Consider the following 14596-nt stretch of genomic DNA (forward strand, 5'->3'; position numbering starts at 1 on the left):
CCACTGAAGATCTAGCGTTGCAGTATTGCACAATGTTAGTTGGGCAATGTTAAAGGTAGTGACACCATTAAGCAATAGACGCTGCGACGCTGTCTTGTGGCATTGTAGTGCCAAATAGTTAAGGAAAGATGTTTGCGTGGTAACAAATCCCATAGAACCATGATGTCGTCTTTGGCGTCGTTGTGGCAACATGTTTATGAAAAAAAAAAATCAAATTTGGAAATTCCACAACGTCATAGCGCCATCCAAAAATATAAATACATCATTTCTCATTAGATCAAGCATCCTAAAATCCACTCGATTCTTAGCCGACTCCCACACTATTTTTCGTTATTTTCCCTATATTCTGAAAACTTTATGATGTATCTTAGTCCCCTAAACTTGTACTCATTGAAGCACTCAATGTTTAGCTACTAAGAGGCATTTTCTAGCTTAAGTCATGGAAGAAACTTAGTACACCCAGTGCACTAAGTTGTGAGGAATTGTATCTACATTATTATCTTATGATCAATACTTGTTATTCTTGAATGTATTTTAGTTTCTATGTCTTGAATTATGTTTCGATTGATCACCCTTACATATTTTTATTGCACTTTGCTAGTATTGACTCATAATCCGTGACATTTAGTTATGTGTTGATCTTTGGTTGTACATATTAAAACATACTTGTGTGTAAATTGTTTGATTATTCATGATGACCCTTTTACAACATTGCATAATTGTTGAAGACTAATTAAGCATTACTTAGTAACAAATCGTCTTGACTTTATCCCTATAACTTAATGTGGTTGATTGACATGTTTAGTATGCATTACAACTAAATATATGATTGATTAGATATTCTAGACTTCCATTTAGCATTACCAAATGTATTGGCTAAACGTTTGCATGATTTTAATAACAATCTTTAGTATGCAATAAACAACTAATTGCATAAATGATTCCAAATACCTAAACTAGACATTTTCTCATTTGATAACTCATTTACTTTTCTTCTCTTTTACTATCTTGCTATTCACTTTTATCTTGCAAAACAAGTCACAACCCCCCTCTCCCGCCTTTGGTTACTTTAAGGCATTTGAATCTTATTATTATTATTTTAAAAAAACACGTAGTTCCCTATAGATTGACTTGATTTTACTATTAATACTATCTTGTAGTAGAAGTTCTTGGTCGGTTTTATAAGGTTGGTTACAATCTTCGACAAGTTTCTCTGTCAATCATATATGCAACCACCCTTTATACAAACCATGTATTGGTTTTCTTTTGGTTTTATTTATATATTCTTTTACATTTTTATTATTTTGGATTTCTTATATTTCAACACACCCTCACTCTCTTACCTAATGAGTTCTATTTTTCTTGTACCCTTTTTTATTTTAAATGATGGAAAAAGAAAAAAAAAAAAAAAAAAACAATCTACCACAAAAGTTTAAAGTTTTTGGATGCTTTTTCTCTCGGACCTCGTCATGAGAAGCTTGAAGAAAAATTTTATCAACAAATATATCCACAAGACAGCGTCGCGATGCTACTCTGTTTTCCATCCTCTCAGGTTTTTGTACTATGCACACTCCCTTCCACGTTTTCACCCCCTTTTGACGTATTTTCTTGCTCTAGGTCAAAGTTTGACCTTCCTTAAGATATTTTGGTCATTTTATCCTTGAAATTACTTGTTCTAGTCCAATTGCTTGATTTCCTATCAATTAAACAAATAAAGCATCAAAAAATATATATATTAAGCATGAATATGCTAACCAAATTCTAAGTCCAAGAAAGTACTTTTCACCTCTCAATAAACACTTTCTTAAAATAAACCTAAGCAAAGAAAACAAAAAAGAAAGAAAAGTTAGTAAGAATGAAAATAAATAAATAAAAAGTTAATTAGAAACACTTTATTAAGTCTTAGTATTCTCACAATGCTATTAACAAAACTATATCATCAATCTCGGGCAACGAGGTCAAAAATTTGTTGCACAAATTTTCCGCTATACAAAATTGTAAGTGTACAGCGTCAAACTTTAATATAGTGATTGAGTTCGAGTATCGTTCATTGGTTTGAGCTACTAATTTAGTTAAGTACCACAAACTACTTCTACCTCATTTTATCAAAAAAAATTAAAGTTTGAAAGTTATTTTATTTAAATTATCACTACTCTTCTCCCAAACAAGTGGAAACAACAATTAGAGATAAAGTTTAAAAGAGGATCCATGCAATCGAATTAATAAATTTAACCAAATAAAAGACTACTTTCATTGTGCAACAAAAATAAGTCAAGAAGATACTATAGTTATTAGCTTCCTCTATCAAGCCCGATTAATTCTCCTACTTAGAGATAAACCTAGTGTTCTTGCATAATTTTTAAAGACAAGTAACATATTACAATTCTAATTAAAAGTATCATCAACCTATTTCATTGTCTCTACAAGTAGACCATTTCTATTGTCACCCAAGAATGAGAACTTCTTTTAAAAGTAATCAACCACCTCTATTAGAAAAACTAATAGCCATGTATTTGTTATTATAATTTAAATTATATCCTCAGGAGTTAAAACTTAAATCAACAAAATTATTAATCTCTAATCAGAAGTTGGGGCATTAAGCACACAAACACATGAATGAGTTATTGCATGATATAATTTTTTAAAAAATTAAATTATGAATAAAATGTATTATTAAAGATTCAATAAAAACGTGCAATTTCTTAGGTCGACAAGATAAATGTATTTAAAAGGTTCTTCGAGCTCAAATAAGTCTCATGCTTAGACTTAAAACCAACGTTCCTGTATGATTTTTAAAGACCTAAACTCCTCTCTGAATGATCACTAAGTGAACCCTATACATTAATTGATTTATAGATGACTATACAAATATCGTGATGTTCTAATTCAAGTCTCAAACTTCCAAGCCAAAATCTAAATCAAAGATCATTTATTAAATGGCCAAAATAATAAATCATTAAGCATTCAATTTGCATGCAAAACATTGTAGTATGAAAGATTTTTTACTAAAATTAAATTAATAAATGCAAAATATTAATTCATAAAAATTAGAATTCCATAATTCAAAATCACCATTAAAAAAGAACCATCATAATAAAATCTACAGAAGAAGGGAAAAGAAAGAACTCTAGATCCATGTCACATTTTTTCTCGTTACCAACTCCATGATATCAAGCCTTGAATTTTTTAACTCTCAAGAATGTGACTCAACAACTCCTTCAATGTGCCTTCAATGTGTAGAAAGTACTAAAGGAGTTTCCTCTCTAATTGGCCGCCCATTAGGATGATGTGAATGATTCTAATCATAGGGGAAAAAATATTATAGTCCTAATCTATTTGGGATCCATAAACAAATTAGGAATCCAATTAGACTATGAATTATCTTAACTTAATCTAATTAAAAAATCTATAACCTAATTAAGTTTGGAATTGATACATGAATTAAATTAGATAATCCATAGTCTAACCAAGTTAGCAACATTTTTATTCCCAAATATTTTATTTTTCTTTTTAATCTTCAATTTTTCAATTCCTTCATTTTTTCAATTTATCTTCAATTCTGGAACTCTTCAATTTATCTTCTTTTATGCTCCGATTTCTTCATAAATTCCTCTCTTCTGTTCTAATTGCTCAAGAACCTGAAATTCAAAAATAAATAACACGTGAAAGCTCAACTATTTATACAAAACTAACTAAAACTTGTCGATAATGGTTTGATCTAAAAAACGTTGTCTAATGGTGCATATAATTACTGCGAATTAAATCTTGTGAAAAAAGTGAAAAAGCAGAGGCTTTATCTAGAAATAATGAAATCCTGATTCGTGAAATATTTGATGTTTGGGACATTGACTTCGTGAGATTATTTCATTCCTTATTGCTAGCCATTGATTACATTTCAAAGTGGGTGAAGGACAAGGCCATTGGAGATAACGATTCTTCAACTGCCACGAGTTTTTTAAAATCAAACATTTTATTGAGATTTGGAATCTCTAGAGCCATAATTAGTGATAAAGAAACACACTTATGCAATCGAACTATTGAGGCTCTTATGAGTGTACAACATTAACCACTGTGATCATACCCTTTCATCTGCAAACAAATGGACAAGCAAAAGTATCAGACAGGTAAATGAAAGCAATTATGGAGAAAATGTGTAGCCTTGGTCAAAAGGATTGGGGCTTGCCTACAAGATCACAAATGGAACTTCTCCCTTTAGGTTGGTTTTGGGAAAGTCTGTCACCTGCCAGTAAAAGTTGAGCATAAAGCGTATTAGCATGATAATAAATATCACATTCTATTATCACATTCAATAGCTTTGAAAAAACGATATCGTAGACTTTTCATAGCATTTTCAGAATGCTGTTGTAATCCATGTTATTGAAAGTTTCCGACTTTCCATTACGTTTTTTAACGCTATAAAAAATACTATAAAAAATAAACTTTTGGTAGCACATATTTAATGTTATAAAAACGTTTCATAGCGTTGGCAAAAAAAGTTATAGATGATCTTTTATAGTGTTTTTTATAATGGTAAAAAAATGCTATAAAATACTTTCTATAGCGTTTTTATAGCGATAAAAAAAACGCTATAAAAGACTTTTTGTAGCGTTTTAGGCATGCTGTTGTAGCCTATGTTATTGAAAGTCCTGAATTTCCATAGCGTTTTTTCAATGCTATAAAAAAAGCTATAAACTATTCATTTTCTATTACATAATTCTAATGTTCTGGAAAGTTTTCATAGCATTAAAAAATGTTATAATAGACTTTCGATTGCAGTTTTTACAAACGTAAAAAAATTGCTATGAAAACCATATTGAATTTTGAATCTCACCTTGATAGTCGATTTCAATCAAATTGTATATAGTTTATATAGCAGTTTCTACAGTAACAAATTATTACAAATGAAGTTATAAAATCATATGCAATCATATAAATCTTTAATATTGTATACAAGTACATTTACATTAAAATAAATTTTCAATAGTATAAATATCATTCGTAATGGGATGTTTCAATCAATACAATATTCCATAATGATAACCATATTTTTTGTAGGGTTGACATGTTGTACAAATTACATTAAGATAAAGAAACAAACAATGCAACTTAAACTTTCTAGTTTCCTTACACGTATAATTATTCTTCACCTTTTTAAAATGATGCATTCATTAGTATTCACATTAAAAAAATTTGAGAAGTCTTTTATCCCTGCTTGTTGCAAAAAAAAAAAAAAAAAAAACAAACAAACAAACATATATTTGCCATCAAACTCAAAACTTATTCATCAAATCTGACAATATTTTTCTACAATAGAGTGTTCAATATGATGCAAAACACAAATATGGGGGGGGAATAATGCATACAACTAAGGAGACCATATACCAAAGTTCAAAAATAGAGAAATCACAGTCTGTACCTTCAATTCAAGAAACCTATAAGATCAAGGGTTTACACAGTCACTTGACATAAACAAGAAGATTGAAGCAAACACTTACTTTAAAGATATATTCTTGAAAACATCAATACCTAAAGAAAAGTCAAAGTCTTTAGCACTAGACACTTGGTCAAGCTAACAATTTACAAATCTCAATGCAAAATTAAGAATGTCCAACATTAAGAACAAAAACGAATACAAAATTAAATTTACACAAATATGTTGAGTGATATATACATCTCCATTGAAGCCTAGCGTTCCTCCTTGGCGGAATATAAGTCTTGCAAAAATCTAACATCTAAATGAGATATGAAGGTCGGAGATGGGAGTTTGGGACATAGACTTTACTTTAACGTTGAGAACTAATATGAAAGATGTTATAATTCTATAATCAGGGTTTTCCATTCTTGTAAATATTTGTGATATTTTTCTTTTATATGCTTTGTACTCTTGTATATATTCATACCTTTGGTGAATAAATAAAGTATTCTGATTCTTTCTCAAACCTAAGAGTTTTACATGGTATCAGAGCTCTCTAAACAAACTTAGGGTTTTGTGAACCTTAGGGTTTGAAAATTTAGAATGCATTTGTGATACGTCTAGGGTTTTATGGAGAGGTGAGTTTACACTTTTGCTCACAGTCTTCGTTTTCGATTCGTTCGTCGTCGTTAGCCGTCGAGAAAAAAAAAACTATTTTTTTTCGACATCGCCCAGTCCAAAGAGAAGCCCAGCCACCGATCTACAAAAGCCCAAAGTCTGGTTGCCATCTGACCAGTGCGTTAAGTTCACGTGTCGTTGCTCCATCTTGCCGTCCGTCCACTCGCCGACGCGTGTAGGCACGTGCGCCGTCGTTTTTCATCCGTCTTCTTTGGGTTTCCTCAATGTTGTTGGCTCTTCTTGGTGGTGTGTTTGTTTGGGATATATAGATATACTTACTGCTTGTATAGACATCTCTTTGGTAAATTAGGGTTTGTTTCTTTGCTGTTCGGTGTCTATTTTTTGAGGTAATGGCTAATAAGAAACCAGTAATATCTGAGATTGTTCCTATGGTGTCAAAAGTAACTGAATACAAGTTGAATGGATCCAACTACTATTCATGGAGATCAAATCCAGGAGGTGTTGTTTGTTATTATTGTCATAAACCTGGCCATAAGAAACGTGAATGCAGAAGATTGCTGAATAAGGGTCAGAGGATACCATCACCCTCTGCACATGTCGCCTCTACTCCTGATAATCTTGACAAGTCAATTACGATTTCTGCAGAGGAGTTTGCTAAATTTCAATAGTATCAAGAGTCATTAAGGCATCATCTTTTACTCCCATTACGACCATCGTAGAGACAGGTAACATTTCTAAATGCCTTCTTTCCTCCACGTTAAAATGGGTCATTGACTCTGGCGCTACAGACCATAGGACAGGTAACCTCAGTTTATTTTCTACCCTTTGTACATCTACCTCTTCACCTAATGTCACTATAGCTGATGGAACCTCCACTCCTGTTTTAGGATCAGGAACCGTCCATCTCACTGAATCAATTTCTTTGTCATCAGTTTTACATTTACCAAGTTTCTCGTTTAATTTGATTTCGGTCAGTAAACTCACTCGTGATCTTCATTATTGTGTCTCCTTTTTTCCTTGTTATTGCTTATTTCAGGATCTTCCGACGAAACAAACTATTGGTAAAGGGTGGGAATTTGGAGGTCTTTACATCTTTGAACCACAAACACCTACGCCCATCACATGCTCTAGTGTGTCGTCTCCCTTTGAAGAGCATTGTCGTTTGGGTCATCCTTCTATCTTTGTGTTGAAGAGTCTTCGTCTACAACTTCAATATTTGTCTTCTTTCGATTGTGAGTCATGTCAGTTTTCTAAATTTCATCGTTTGAGTTCATATCCTTAAGTCAATAAACGCGCTAGTGCTTCTTTTGAATTAGTCCATTCTGATGTTTGAGGTCCATGTCCTATTGAGTCCAAAGGAGGGTTTAGGTATTTTGTTACATTTATCGATGACTATTCTTGGGTTACGTGATTATATTTAATGAAAAGTCGTTATGAGTTACATTCTCATTTTCGTAACTTCCATGCTGAAATTCAAACTCAGTTTAGTGGTATTCTTAAAATCCTACAGAGTAATAATGCTAAGGAATATTTCTCTCATACACTCAAGTCTTATTTAGATGCCCATGGCATTCTTCATCAATCTTCTTGTGTTGATACTCCATCTCAAAATGGGGTTACAGAACGAAAGAATCGTCATCTCCTTGAGACGGCCAGAGCTTTGATATTTCAGATACATGTTCCAAAATTCTTTTGGGCTGATGTTGTTTCCACAACTTGTTTCTTAATAAATCGCATGCCCTCTTCCATTCTTAAGGGTGAAATACCTTTTCGTACTTTATGCCCCAAGCAACATTTGTTTCTCATTCTACCCAAAATATTTGGTTGTACCTGCTTTGTTCGGGATGTTTGGCCTTAGCATACCAAGCTGGATCTAAAATCCTTAAAATATATTTTCCTTGATTATTCCCGTGTCCAAAAGAGGTATCGGTCTTATTGTCCTAGTCTAACTAATATTTAGTCTCTCCTGATATCACATTTTTTTTAACATACCTCATTTTTTTCATCACCGTCTTTCTCTTCGAATAAGAGTCAGGGGGAGCATAAGGAATTAGAGGATGATTTCCTTGTCTATACAATTATTTCTCCTTTCGATCATCTTCCTGATTCATCTCTACCTGTGGCTACCTCTACTCTTCCTCCCATCATTAAGGTCTATACTCGATCACAACCTCTTCTAGTTCCATGCCGTGTACCAGAGTCTTCTTCATCATTGGATCCAGAAACGGGTGATGATCTTCCTATTGCTCTTCTTAAAGGTAAACATACTTGTGCTCATCCTATTTCCTCTTTTGTTTCACATAACCATTTGTCGCCTTCCACATTTTCATTCGTTGCATCTTTAGAGTCTGTATCCATCCCGAAAACTGTTCATGAGGCTTTGTCTCATCCTAGTTGGTATGCCACAATGGTGGAGGAGATGACTGCTTTAGATGATAATTGTACTTGGGATTTAATTTCTCTCCCTACAGGAAAGAAGGCTATCGGTTGCAAATGGGTATTTGTAGTTAAAGTCAATCATGATGGTTGTGTTGCTCGGTTAAAAGCGTGCCTCGTAGTGAAAGGCTACGCACAAACTTATGATGTTGACTATGCTGATACTTTTTCTCTTGTAGCAAAAATGGCATCTGTGAGGTTGTTTATTTCATTAGCTTCAATCGATCATTGGCCTTTACATCAGCTTGATATTAAAAATACATTTCTTCATGGTGATCTTCAAGAAGAGGTGTATATGGAGCAACCACCAGGGTTTGTTGCTCAAAGGGAGAATGGAATGGTGTGTCTCCTTCATAAATTCTTGTATGGATTAAAGCAAAGCCCACGAGCTTGGTTTTGTAAATTTAGTCAGGTGATTGAAAGCTTTGGAATACGGAAGAGTAGGTTAGATCATTTAGTCTTTTTTAAGAGATCTGGGGGTGGTGTCATCTTGTTAGTCGTATATGTGGATGATATTATGATTACTGGTGATGATGCTTTAGGTATCCAGTCTTTAAAGACCTTTCTTTATAGTCAATTCCATACAAAAGATTTAGGCATGTTGAAATACTTCTTAGGAATTAAGGTAATAAGAAGCAAGAAAGGAATTCTATTATCACAGAGAAAATATGTATTTGACTTGTTGACTGAAACAGGAAAGCTAGGGGCTAAGCCATGTAGTACCCCAATGATGCCCAATCTACAGCTCACAAAAGATGGAGAATTGTTAAAAGATCCTGAAAGATATAGAAGGTTAGTGGAAAAACTTAATTGCCTTACAGTGACTCGACCCGACATAGTCTATTCAATAAGTATTGCGAGTCAGTACATATCATGTCCTACAATTGATCATTGGGCTGCATTGGAATAGATTTTTTGTTATTTGAAGGCTTCTCCCGGACGTTGTTTATTATATAAGTATTATGGTCATACTAATATTGAATGTTTCTCAGACGTCGACTGGGCAGGATCTAAAGAAAACAGAAGATCAACCTCAAGGTATTGTGTTTTTGTTGGTGGTAATTTGATTTCTTAGAAGAGTAAGAAGCAAAATGTGGTGTCATGTTCAAGTGCAGAATCAAAATATAGAGCAATGACACAATCTGAATGTGAATTGATTTTGATATATTAACTTCTTATTGAGTTGGAATTTGAAATCACCACACCGACAAAGTTGTGGTGTGATAATCAAGTAGCACTTCATACTGCTTCTAATCCAGCTTTTAATGAAAGGACTAAACATATTGAAGTTGATTGACATTTTGTACGTGAGAAAATTCAACAAGGGTTGGTATCCACGGGATATGTGAAGACTGAAGAACAATTAGGAGATATCTTCACGAAAGCATTGGATGGAAGACGTATAGATTATCTATGTAACAAGTTGGGCATGATTAACATATATGCTCCAACTTGAGGGGGAGTGTTATAATTCTATAATTAGGGTTTTCCATTCTTGTAAATATTTTGTGATATTTTCCTTTTTTATGCTTTGTACTCTTGTATATATTCATATCTTTGGTGAATGAATAAAGTATTCTAACTCTTTCTCAAACCTAAGAGTTTTAAAGCTTAGCGTTCCTCCTTGACCGAATGCAAGTCTTGCAAAAATCTAACATCTAAATGAGATATGAAGGTCGGAGATGGGAGTCTGGGATATAGACTTTACTTTAACGTTGAGAACTAATATGAAAGACAAAATTGAGAAATCATGAGGTGAACTAGAAGTGTTATAAGCTATAAGTAATGAATTATGCACATTTCTACTTATAAATTAACGTATTATGTGGATTGACTTTCTAAGGGCTTAAATAAGTGTTTCAAACTACAAAGAAAGTATTCTTAAGTACTTAGAAAGTCAATCCAAATATGCTATAAAGCGGTTGTTGTAGCCAGCTTCCAAATTCAATACTAAAAGAAATATACTTTTACTAACTAACAACGGTGATTCTTAGCAACTAAATTATCTTACAAATTGGAAGTTTTAAACTTAGAAGATTCCAAGTGTTCCACCAAATCCTAAATATTTGAACCTACTGCACCAACTCTGCAAAACACAACAATGTAAAACACATTAACTGCTTTCTCTTTTACACTTGGATGCCATTATATACCAAATAAAAATATGAAAAGGACAAAAATGGAAAAAAGAGAACCCCATAACTAGAAAACCAGTAATTCAAGACAATATCAGTCAAAGAACCTTCTGAGACAATCTACCAGCAGTGGGTGCATATTGATTGCACAGCAACCATCCAGGCTGAGTAAGGTAAACATTATATTGTAGACTTCTTGGGACAATAGGGGATACTAATAGATAAGAGATAATTACAATGAAATTAATCTTTTAGTTTTTTTATTCTAGTAGAGAAGGTATGAGAAAAACATATTTCTAGACAACTTACTTGCTTTGTTTTGATTTCTACGATATGTTGCAGAGATAAAAATAGGGCTTCTTTTCGACACCACAAACTAGAAGCTAAATACTCCTATCCTATAAGCTTGTCTCATTATTATGATCATCTTCCTCAATAACACTCTTAATAAATCTCTCTCATTCAGATGTGACCTCCGTTCATTCATGTATCCATCCTAGCTCCGATGTCACATCATTTCTAAAAGAAACCTAAAATCATAAATGATGGGACAACTCCCAAACAAAGTTTCTTTTGGTGGAGGTTTCCTCTACCTGCAGACCTAATGAGAAAATACTCAAAGTCAATAAAATGCTTACTAACAAAACATTTTAACTCAAAACAGTTTAAGTCAATGGCTAGATCTTGTTTCAAACCTCTTGGTAGTGTTTACTTCGAAGATTGAAAGGTGAAAGAGGCAGCAAAACAACCTTTGTGATAACACATGCTAAGACGAGAATCAAGATCAAATGAGAAGGATACATAAATCTCAACATTCCATATGATGGATTATATATAGTTTATCATAGCCAAATAGTTTCACTTACAACCTAAGTATAAGTACCAAGAGATTAATTATCACTTCAAGTTTCACTCAATATTCAATTCTTTAAATCTCAGTGTTCCTCCTATTGTTATAGAAAATCTAAACTGTTCTAGAAAAAATTGGTGTATAAAGAGATCAAAATTAGACATATTATAACAATTTCCTACTATTTTATCTATACAGTAACAACTTAAGCTAACTATTAGCCAGCAATCCTCCAAGCCTCCCAATATAAATGATATGCTATATAAACCAAAAGAGCAACACAAAACCAACGAGCTGAAGCATGTTTCAACACAAACCTTACAAGTAGGATCCACAGAGGAAGAGATTATGATAGCATTGGATCCTCCATAGCCAACAACAATATCAGTAACAGGTAGATTATGCCCAGTGAAACTATGATCATAAAAATGTTTTCCTTCCCTTTGCCATCCATCATCAAATACCCTGGAATAAACATGTTAGTAAGAAGAATTTCTACGAAGCCTAAACACACACACACGAGGAAAGGATAAAATTTCATACGTTATAATGACCATGCCATTTCTTAAGCAGTCTACCGCTCAAAACCTCAACAATGAGCATATCATCTTATACTACAGCAAAGAATATGCCAATTAATGGAATGGGGGATGACAAATATAGTTTTCCACAAATAAGGAATTCTAGAGTTTAATGTCACAGAATAAATTACTAATCAAGCTTTACCTCCCATAAGTATAAACTAACCATTCCATTAGACAAGCACTTAACTTCCAATGTCACAAAAAGTGAGGACTGGTTTAAACTAACCAGTTTACGAATTCAGAATCTTACATAGGACATTATGTGATGGGACAATGACGAATAAGTTCAATAAGCTTGAATTCACCCCAAGCTACAATAAACTTGAGTTCACTCGAAACCTTTAATAAAACAACAGAAAATGGGCAAATATAAATATAAACAAGCAAACATGATCAATTTGTGCAGTATCAATGGAACAATAGCATCATATTATTGACAAACTACCTATTTTACAAAGTTTTGAACAATGTTGAATTAGGTCCATGAAATTAACAAAACAAGGAATAAGTAATCCAATAACTTGGTCATATGAGAAAATAATAAATACTTACAACCTATATTGTTTATTCAAGCATGAAAAACTTAGAAAAAAAAGAAAGAAACAAAATTACACAAAAAAAACAAAAATTAGTTATGAAGAAAAAAATTATACAGTCTGAAAGTTCATACCCAATGCAATAACTTGGAGAATTCAAAAGGCAATCCAAAACTTAAATCTTCTCTTAAATACAAAGATTTGAACCCAATTCTTGATAATAGCAAAACTTCTCTAAGTGAGTCTTCGGGAACCTACTAACTGAAATTCGCTCAGTTTCAATGATACAAAAGATGTAGCAAGATTCACTTTCCCTTTTATTTGAAATGCATCAGTCCCTATTAAGCACAAACCATTTAAAAAAGATAAATATGTTACAAAAATTAAAATGTTTCAAGTGAAACCCCAGCGGGAGGCCCGCACGACGGGCTATTAGCTCAGTGGTAGAGCGCGCTTGGATTTACAATTATTCATTACAGACAAACACAAAATACGAAAAAATGAGGTGAAAAGAAATACATAATATGTTACATATGTAACTTTATAATTAATATTATGAACAAAAAAGTGAATAGAAAGTATCAAAAATTTTGGAAAGAACCAAAGTTCCAGATTATTACAAAAATTAAAATGTTTCAAGTGAAACTTTAATCTTCTTAATGAAAAACCATTAAAGTCTAAGTTCCACTTCCACCACTAAAATCCTTGAAATCAAATAACCACCAAAAGGGAGAATAAAAGAGCATTTTGTTATTCTAGAAAGTTGGGGAAGAAAGTTGAGTTTTCTTCCCTGTTTTAATAGTTATCTTGAAATCAAACAAGATCCATAAGAGAGTGTAGAGAAAAAATAATAAACATAATTAAGTGGAATTTCCTAGTTCCCTCGAATAGTTTACCTGCAACAATGAAGAAGAACAAAAACAAGAACTGAATATTAATCATTAACTCAAAAAATAAGCGGACATTGTTTGGAAGGAGGAATTAATGCATAGAAGACAACATCAATCGTCGGCACCATCCTCGTCCACAAATTATATTTTCATTCTCTAACCAAACAAAAATCAACAGTAAGAATCAAACTTATCTCATAAACAAATTTTTAAAACCAAAATATTAATAGCAAAATTACTTCCTAACTCTGCAGTTTCTCCGTGTCGAAAATACAAGCTTCATATGGAGAGATTTTTGAACATCCTATCGATTCAAGTACTTTGCTACAATGTCTCCTGCACACGGATCTAAAACTCCCTGTCCAGCCTGAAGAAAACTTTGGATCGAACACAAATTTCAAATCACACAACCGGAGCAAAAAAGCAAGATCCTCCCTACATTTCTTTTGATACAAAGATAAGAAAAGTTCATAGATCTTCTGATGATAAAGGAAAGCTCATAGAAAGTGTGCTAAAAAATACTAGCCGATAAAAAGTGTGCACGTGTAGTTGATTCCATGTCAACTCATAAGTTTAATGATGAAAACTTAAAGCAAACAAACTTCCAATAAAAGTAGATGCCATCATTTTACAGAAAGATGTGGAGTAAAGCATACAAAACTTAGGGAAAAAGGTATAGTTGCAAATATAGACATTATATCCAAAATATTAACAGATATAACATAATGTAAAAAAAAATTATAAATATGACCAAATTTAAATAGTCTATCAGTGATAGACCATATTATTAGAGTCTATTAGACCATATCATTGGTAGAGTTTATCAATGATAGAAGTATATCGCTAATAAATTTGAGAGTCTATCAACGATAAAAGTCTATATCTGCAATTTTTTTTTTATGATGTTATATACTTAGTTATTATTCCTAAAAATGTTATCAATTGTAATTACGAAAAAAAAGTTACTTACTGGAGTAGAGTAACCAAAAACAAAAACAAATTCCACAAAAATTCTCTAATTGAAGTGAAGCATAAAACTAAAAGACATTTAATGGAAATGGAGTGGAGTAAAGCTCTGCACGGAAGATATCAACTCGTTAAGAATTGTGGTAG

General features: G+C 32.6%; 1 protein-coding gene across 19 annotated transcripts; it reads right to left on the bottom strand.

Annotated features, from left to right (window-relative positions):
• Positions 1-10380: 10380 nt before the first annotated feature.
• On the bottom strand, positions 10381-14049 carry LOC120083848 (protein ROOT INITIATION DEFECTIVE 3-like). 19 transcript variants are annotated; one of them, XR_005483573.1, is made up of 7 exons: positions 13490-14048; positions 12728-12931; positions 12308-12396; positions 12017-12087; positions 11791-11938; positions 11319-11389; positions 10692-11224 (listed from the first exon to the last, which is right to left on the bottom strand). XR_005483573.1 is itself a non-coding variant. In XM_039039738.1 (4 exons), exons 1-4 carry the CDS (start codon positions 13764-13766, stop codon positions 11143-11145), a joined length of 345 nt encoding a protein of 114 aa, XP_038895666.1. In that variant the 5' UTR covers positions 13767-14025; the 3' UTR covers positions 10692-11142. The 19 variants fall into 19 exon arrangements, 2 of the variants coding, with proteins under 2 accessions (XP_038895676.1, XP_038895666.1); XR_005483560.1 differs by having other exon boundaries at positions 11791-12396; positions 13490-13639; positions 13723-14049; XR_005483564.1 differs by having other exon boundaries at positions 11791-12087.
• Between the last annotated feature and the right edge of the window lie 547 nt (positions 14050-14596).

Source organism: Benincasa hispida, chromosome 1 (genome assembly GCF_009727055.1).
Source record: "Benincasa hispida cultivar B227 chromosome 1, ASM972705v1, whole genome shotgun sequence".
In the NCBI taxonomy this organism is placed as follows: domain Eukaryota; kingdom Viridiplantae; phylum Streptophyta; class Magnoliopsida; order Cucurbitales; family Cucurbitaceae; genus Benincasa; species Benincasa hispida.

What these genes read in the sequence shown, in the direction of transcription:
- LOC120083848 (XM_039039738.1), bottom strand. Translation starts at nt 13,766, where the DNA reads ATGAAGCTTGTATTTTCGACACGGAGAAACTGCAGAGTTAGGAA. An exon ending in AGAAACTGCAGAGTTAGGAA is followed by an intron (nt 11,939 to 13,722) that starts GTAATTTTGCTA and finishes TGTTTATTCCAG; the next exon opens with GGTATTTGATGATGGATGGC. An exon ending in CTGTGGATCCTACTTGTAAG is followed by an intron (nt 11,390 to 11,790) that starts GTTTGTGTTGAA and finishes TTCTCGTCTTAG; the next exon opens with CATGTGTTATCACAAAGGTT.